Raw genomic sequence first — 7322 nt, forward strand, 5'->3', positions numbered from 1 at the left:
TGCAATCCCATTCTGTTCCGGTGTGTGAGGACAGCTGAGTTGTCTTTGGATGCCGTGTTGCTGTAGAAATGCCGAGAACTCATGGCTTGTAAACTCACCGCCTCCGTCTGATCGAAAAGCCTTCGGAGTGGTATGGAACTGAGTTTGTACGTGTTGCTGGAATAGTTTGAATTTGGAAAAGGTTTCCTGTTTCGTTTTCATAAGATACATCCACGAAAAACGTGTAAAATCGTCTATAAAGATTACATAATAACGAAAACCTTATGAAGAGTAAACTGGGGCAGGACCCCAGACGTCAGAGTGTATTAGATCGAAAGCGGCAGAAGAAATGGAAACATTTTTATTAAACGAAAATTTGTGACATTTGGCCACAGTACAAGAATTGCAGAAAAAATTATTAGAAATTTTGGTGAGATCGGGAATTAAAGAAACAAGTTCTTTAAGTAGCCGGTGATGCGGGTGGCCTAAGCGACCGTGCCATAGCGTCTCTGGATTCTTGCGGGCATGGAGAGCCGTGGGCGTAGCTTTGGCTGAGGGATGAAGTTGGTACAAGCCATTAAGAAGAGGTCCATGAAGAAGAAGACGGCGGTCCTTGTGATCCTTAATTTTGAATCCATTAGCATTAAAACTCACAGAAACCGGATTATTAGTGGTTAATTTAGAGACGGATAACAAATTATGAGAAATATGTGGAACGTGTAAAAGATTACGTAAATGCAGCTTACGGGGAGTGTCGGGTAGCGGAAGAAGTCCCTGGCCGGAGTGAGCGACCGGAATTTGCGACCCGTTAGCGATAGAAACTCCGTCTGAACCGTTATATGGTGTCTGATATTGTAAATTGTTCAAGTCGGGAGTGAGATGGTTGGAGGCGCCCGAATCAATGATCCAATCTTGGGAGGTAGACGAAGTAGGTTGGGCAAGCATAGCTGAAATGGATCGTGGATTGGTCGGAACAAACCTTGGGTTCGAGCGGTGCCAGCATTTAAGTGCTATGTGACCGACTTTATTACAAATATGACAGATAGGCCGAGTGATGTTCGGAGAGGCATTGCTTTGCACATTCGAAGTGGCACTGGGTTGAGGCGGAGCATTTCCCGTGTTGATCGTGCGGTTCTTGTTGAATCTGCGCGGAGGACGATTGCGGGACTGATTTGAAGACATAGCATGGAGAGCTGTAGCGTCGGACACCGTTGAATTTTCTCTGGATAATTCTTGATGAACATTAATCTCTTCGCTGCAAAGAAGAGAATAAAGATTATCAAGATCCATAGGGAGCGGGGAGGTGTGGATGGCGGCTTTGAACGAAGTGTATGTGGACGGAAGGCCGTTGAGGATGTGCAGAATGACATCCTCTGTGTCGACATGAGATCCGGATGCCGCAATGTTGTTGACAATGGATTTGACGTGGTTGAGATACTGCTGCATGGTCAAGTTTTGCATTTGGACATGGTGAAGCTCGTTCTTGAGCTGAATTACGCGCGATCGACAGGTAGGTTGAAGGCGTCTTTCAAGAACGAGCCATACGTCGTGAGCTGTAGTGCAAGAAATGACGTAGGGAAGTATAGGTGGAGAAATTGTCGAAAAGAGGGCGGAGAGGAGGTTGTTGTCGGCTAAATGCCAACGTTGGTACTCCGGAGAAGAAGCGTCGGACGGGCAGGTAATGGTGCCGGTGAGATGTCCTGCATAGCCGTTGGCCGTGAATTGTTGGAGAAGTTGAATGCGTCAAATCGCATAATTCTCGGTGGTGAGAGCATTGGGGACGAGGTTCTTGATATTGGAGATGAGAAATTTGAGTTGTGGAGGGATGTGAATCTCTGTATTGTTGCCGGAGAGGGCGGCGGAGGAGGGAGGGTGGGAATTCGCCGATTCTTGATCTCCCATTGTTTGGCTCATGATACCATGATAGAAATGAGAAACGAAGGAGACGGGCAAGAAGTGGAAACAGAGCAAGCAGGAGAAAAGAAAATATTATTGATCAAAATGTTAATGTGTACAGAATGCTATATATAAAGAATACAGGGGTGAACTGGTAATAAACTAAAAGTATAATATTTGTACGTTTACATTGAGTGCATCAAAATAATGCATATAAACTTTAAAATGGTTAAATATATCAAAATAATCCTTTTATGATTATTAGAAAGTCAATTGCACAAATCAGCATAATAACTCCTTTTTTACTCAAACAATAATATCATTTTAAGCATTAAAAAATTTGTCAAATTTTGTTTTTATTCACTAAATTGTAAATATTATTTGAATATTGCGTGTAAAACTGTTGCAAAAATCAGATTTTAATTTGAACTTGCATTTCATCGAGTTTTTATTACAAATTTCGTTTAAAAAATCATAACTATTTATATGGAAGATTGAGTTGTATGTTATTGCTGTTCTTGACTTTGAGCAAAATCAGGACACATCATCTTAAGACCTTAATAAAAAATCCAATTCCTTGATTTGCAGAATATATAACTGGTTTTATCGATAATTGCAACCATCCTAAGTCTTTCAAGCTACCTTTTCAAATTTTCTTATTGGGAGCAAACAACTCATTTTATCGCAAATTATTCAACCAAGTGAAATTAATGCAAATTTTCATTTTCAAACTCCAAATTCAAAATTTGCATTTTCTTTAAATCATTTCAAAGAAAATGGTATTCATATTTTTGTTTGTGAAAATTTCAAAGCTATGTATTTTAAGAAGTCCCAAACCCAAACGGAGATGAGGATGCTTAAGTGGATGAGTGGTTTCACTCTTATAGATAGAATGCAAAATGAATATATGCATTAAAGGTTGGAGCGGCACTAGTGGCAAATAAGATTTTAAAGACTTGCCTTAGATGGTTTGTTCATATAGAATGTTGGCCTTCCGGTGACCCGTTTAGGAGACTAAATGTATTAAATCTGTACAATGTTAAGAAAGGTAGAGGTAGACCTAAAAAGACTTTGATAAAAAATAATAGAAATGACTTTTTTTATTAGATTTAAATGAGAATTTGAATTTTAATATGACAGAATGAAGATAAATGATACATGTAGTAGACCGCACATAGTGGGATAAGTGCTTGATGTTGCTATTGTTGTTGTTGTTGTCAAATGACATGATAGCACTTAGTAAAATAAAGCATTGAAAAAGCCTCCCAAATGAATACTGAAAAAAGGGGGGATTTATACTCATTGCACACAAAATTTAATAATTTACATGTTTAATATCTAATTCATCATTTACTCACATAACACTTAAAATTCAAATATAAAAAAATTACTTATTCCATGAAATTTTCAAATAATAATAATAATAAACTTATGATAACATTATAATTTTAAAATGGTTGAATATGATTATTTTTTGTTAGTTAAAGGTCGAGAAATATCATATTTATCTTAAGTAATAATATAGATAAAACTGCAGCGCATCAAAATCTCTCAAGAGATGGAATAATTTGCAGAATAATAGGGAAAATTCCCACTACAGCCGCGAGGGGATCGTCGTTCTTGAACAAATCCACGCCTTTTTTATGAATTCAAAAGAGAATGGAGAATTTAGGAGGTGAAGAACAACGATGTGCGGTTGTGGCCACAAATCGACTCCAAAATTAGGAGAATATTCCTTCAATAGACGCCCACTTATACCGACCTTTCCATTTAAACGCCCCGACATCCTCCTTTCCTTCCAATCCTCTCGAAAATCCTCACGTTTTCCCCCGCTCTGCCTTGCCCTTCCCTTTCTTCTCCGGCGAAAGAAAAGGTAACCCAGCATCCCCACTGCATCATGAAGGAGTTCAAAGCATTAGATTTGTGTTGGAATCAATGATCAAAAATATTAATTTGAATAGAAATTGAACAAGTTTAAAGCCCGCCTTAATTTTTCCTCCGTTGCGTTCCGATTTTCTAATTTTGCCTATCTTGAAACAGCTCAGAAGGCACAAAGCAGAGGAAGCAAGTCCAGGGAAGAAGACAGAGAGGGGTTGAAAGATCTCATTGTTACTCTCGGATACAATGGCCAAGGAACAGCTTGAGGTACTCAACGCCCTCGATGTCGCCAAGACACAATGGTACCACTTCACGGCGATCGTCATCGCCGGAATGGGTTTCTTCACCGATGCTTATGACCTCTTCTGCATCTCTCTGGTCACAAAATTGCTCGGCCGCATCTATTACCACGTCGACGGGTCCCCGACCCCTGGCTCCCTCCCTCCCCAAGTTTCCGCTGCTGTCAACGGCGTCGCCTTCTGCGGCACTCTCAGCGGCCAACTCTTCTTCGGTTGGCTCGGCGATAAGTTGGGCCGCAAAAAGGTTTATGGCATGACCCTCATGCTCATGGTTATCTGCTCCGTATTCTCCGGCCTCTCCTTCGGCCATACCTCTAAAGGCGTCATGGCTACCCTCTGTTTCTTCCGCTTCTGGCTCGGCTTCGGCATTGGCGGAGACTATCCTCTTTCCGCCACCATCATGTCCGAATACGCAAATAAGAAAACCCGCGGAGCTTTCATTGCCGCCGTGTTCGCGATGCAGGGGTTTGGCATTTTGGCCGGCGGTATGGTTGCCATCGCTGTCTCCGCCGCTTTTAAAAATCACTTCCCTGCACCTGCCTATGCCGTCGACCCTATTGCCTCCACAGTCCCGGAGGCGGATTATGTCTGGCGCATAATCGTCATGGTCGGTTCTGTCCCCGCCGCGCTCACCTATTACTGGCGAATGAAGATGCCGGAGACAGCGCGCTACACCGCCCTTATCGCCAAGAACGCCAAGCAGGCAGCTTCTGACATGTCTAAGGTCCTCCAGGTGGAGATCGAGGAAGAGCCGGACAAGATCGTGCGAATCATTCGAAACGAAGCTAACAGCTTCGGGCTATTTTCGAAAGAGTTCATCCGCCGTCATGGCCTCCACCTCGTCGGTACCACGACCACATGGTTTCTCCTTGACATCGCTTTCTACAGCCAGAATCTCTTTCAAAAAGACATTTTTAGCGCGATTGGGTGGATCCCAAAGGGGGCAACCATGAATGCACTCGAGGAGGTCTTCCGCATCGCGCGTGCGCAGACCCTCATCGCCCTCTGCGGCACCGTACCTGGCTATTGGCTCACCGTCGCGTTAATCGACTTCATCGGGCGTTTCACAATTCAAATGTTGGGTTTTGCGATGATGACTCTGTTCATGCTGGGCCTAGCCATTCCCTACACTTACTGGACGACACCAGGCCATCACATTGGTTTCATTATAATGTATGGATTCACATTTTTCTTTGCCAATTTTGGGCCTAACAGCACTACCTTTATCGTTCCGGCAGAGATTTTTCCGGCGAGGCTGAGGTCAACCTGTCATGGGATATCAGCGGCGAGCGGCAAGCTGGGCGCGATCATTGGCTCATTTGGCTTTCTTTATCTTGCGCAGAATCCCGATCCGGCGCGGGCTGACCACGGTTATCCTCCTGGTATTGGTGTTAGGAATTCGCTCTTCCTGCTCGCAGGCTGCAATCTTGTCGGTATGTTATTAACGTTTTTGGTGCCGGAATCCAAGGGGAAATCGCTTGAGGAAATTTCAGGCGAGAACGATGAAGAAGTTTAAGGAAGATGAAATTGGCACTTCGTGGATTCCCTTCCCTTTGAGTCGATCGCTCGTTGGTTTAAGCCATATCGTGCGAGGATTACGTTCGCTAGGGATCCACGGGACGTTCTCGGAACCTCTAATGAAGTTTTATAGGATTGTGGGTTTTTTTAGTGGTACCTGCTTCTTTTATTTATTATTATTTTTTTCTATGCATGTTTTATGCAAGCGTAAGCTGAAATTTTTAAAAAGATTAAGTATTTAATATAAATATACATGTAGAATTTAAAGTGGTTGGTATATGAGATTCAATTTTAATAATTTCCAACTATTATTGCATGTTAAAAATTCACAACAATAGAGAGTTTACGTCCATACTTTGAATGAAGAATCAATAAAAGGTTTGCAATATATATTAGAGTTTTAAACTTTTAATATGAAAAATTGGGAAATGAAAAAAATATTGGTCTAATCCAATTGAGATGGTTTCACTAGCGTTTATTAATGGTCATAAATAATGTCCTCTCCTGTGATTGAGGAATGTATTGATACAATATCATATAAATGAGTCATACAAAACAAATTTTGTGATAGAAATTCAAAGAGCCCTATAATGTATGAGTTGTTTTTAAAATGCCATTTGTTGTGTATTTGATTGTTCTCCTTGAAAGAAAGGGGGTTAGATATTCATAAGTCAGGCATAAATGTTAATGCAAATGTTAGGAGTTAAGAGTGTCGACGGCGTGCATCAACCTTACAAGCCATGAAGTGTGCGTCGACATTGTTGGCGTTAGTGGGAGATGACATGAGTGGCCGTCAATGTAGTTAGGATGATAATTTTTCATAGATCATAGTTGGGTATTGGTTGTTGGAGGCTTGTACTCGAGCAATTTAGTCGGAGGATCGTGGTCAAGACATCAGAGCTAGGTGATATTGGTTAGAGGATTGTAATCAGGCAACAATAGTTGAAGAATTATCTTGATTATAGTTAAGTGATGGTGGTCGTAAGATCTTAGTTAGATGATGATGATGAGAATAGTAAAAAGATCATAATCAGATGATGCTGGCCAAGACAGTTGGATGACTATAGCTGGATAATAGTGGTCATAAGATAGTGCCAACCAAAGTAGTCAAAGGAATGTAAAAGGGGGATTGTGGTTAGGGAATTAAAATAAGGAAACAATGGTTGAAGGATTGTATCAAGAAAAAATTATCGGTAAGCTGTAGTCAGGCGATGATTGTTAAAAAGCCTAGTCGTAGGATGGTGGCTATATATTTGCAATCAGGTGACGGCGGTTGTATGACCATTATCATGAAACAATTGTTATATGACCTTATTTGGGGGATTGTTGTCGAATGGTCATAAAAGAATGATGGTGGCTGGAGAGTCTGTGACGCCCCAGGCATCCATAGTGAAAGGATTCGTCGACAGTCTTGATCAATCTCCAATCTTACTCCCTGCCCTGACCTGAAAATATCAACCACATATAATGAGCTTAAATAGCCCAGCAGGTCACCAAAGCCTACTACTGAAATCAAAGCACAACGATGCTATCAATATGCATGTCAGTCAATCAAATCCATAACAGTCAATGGTCAATGAGTCTATGCAATACGAAAATTCATAGTCAATAGAACCAGTCAATGCAGCAGCAGGCAAATCGATAAATCAAGCTCAATCAATACACGTCAATCTCGAAGAAATCCGTACACAGAAGAAAATCAATCAATCCGTCAAATCAGTCGTGTCGAATCAATCAATCAAATCAAATACA

At 41.4% G+C, this 7322-nt stretch overlaps 1 protein-coding gene across 1 annotated transcript; it reads left to right on the forward strand.

Moving 5' to 3' along the window:
- Window positions 1-3444: 3444 nt before the first annotated feature.
- LOC110099901 (inorganic phosphate transporter 1-6-like) lies at window positions 3445-5685 on the forward strand. The gene has a single exon (XM_028698444.1). The coding sequence runs from the start codon at window positions 4000-4002 to the stop codon at window positions 5566-5568; it is 1569 nt and encodes a 522-aa protein (XP_028554277.1). The 5' UTR covers window positions 3445-3999; the 3' UTR covers window positions 5569-5685.
- The last annotated feature ends 1637 nt before the right edge of the window (window positions 5686-7322 follow it).

Source organism: Dendrobium catenatum, unplaced genomic scaffold (genome assembly GCF_001605985.2).
Source record: "Dendrobium catenatum unplaced genomic scaffold, ASM160598v2 fragScaff_scaffold_1088, whole genome shotgun sequence".
Taxonomy (NCBI): Eukaryota; Viridiplantae; Streptophyta; class Magnoliopsida; order Asparagales; family Orchidaceae; genus Dendrobium; species Dendrobium catenatum.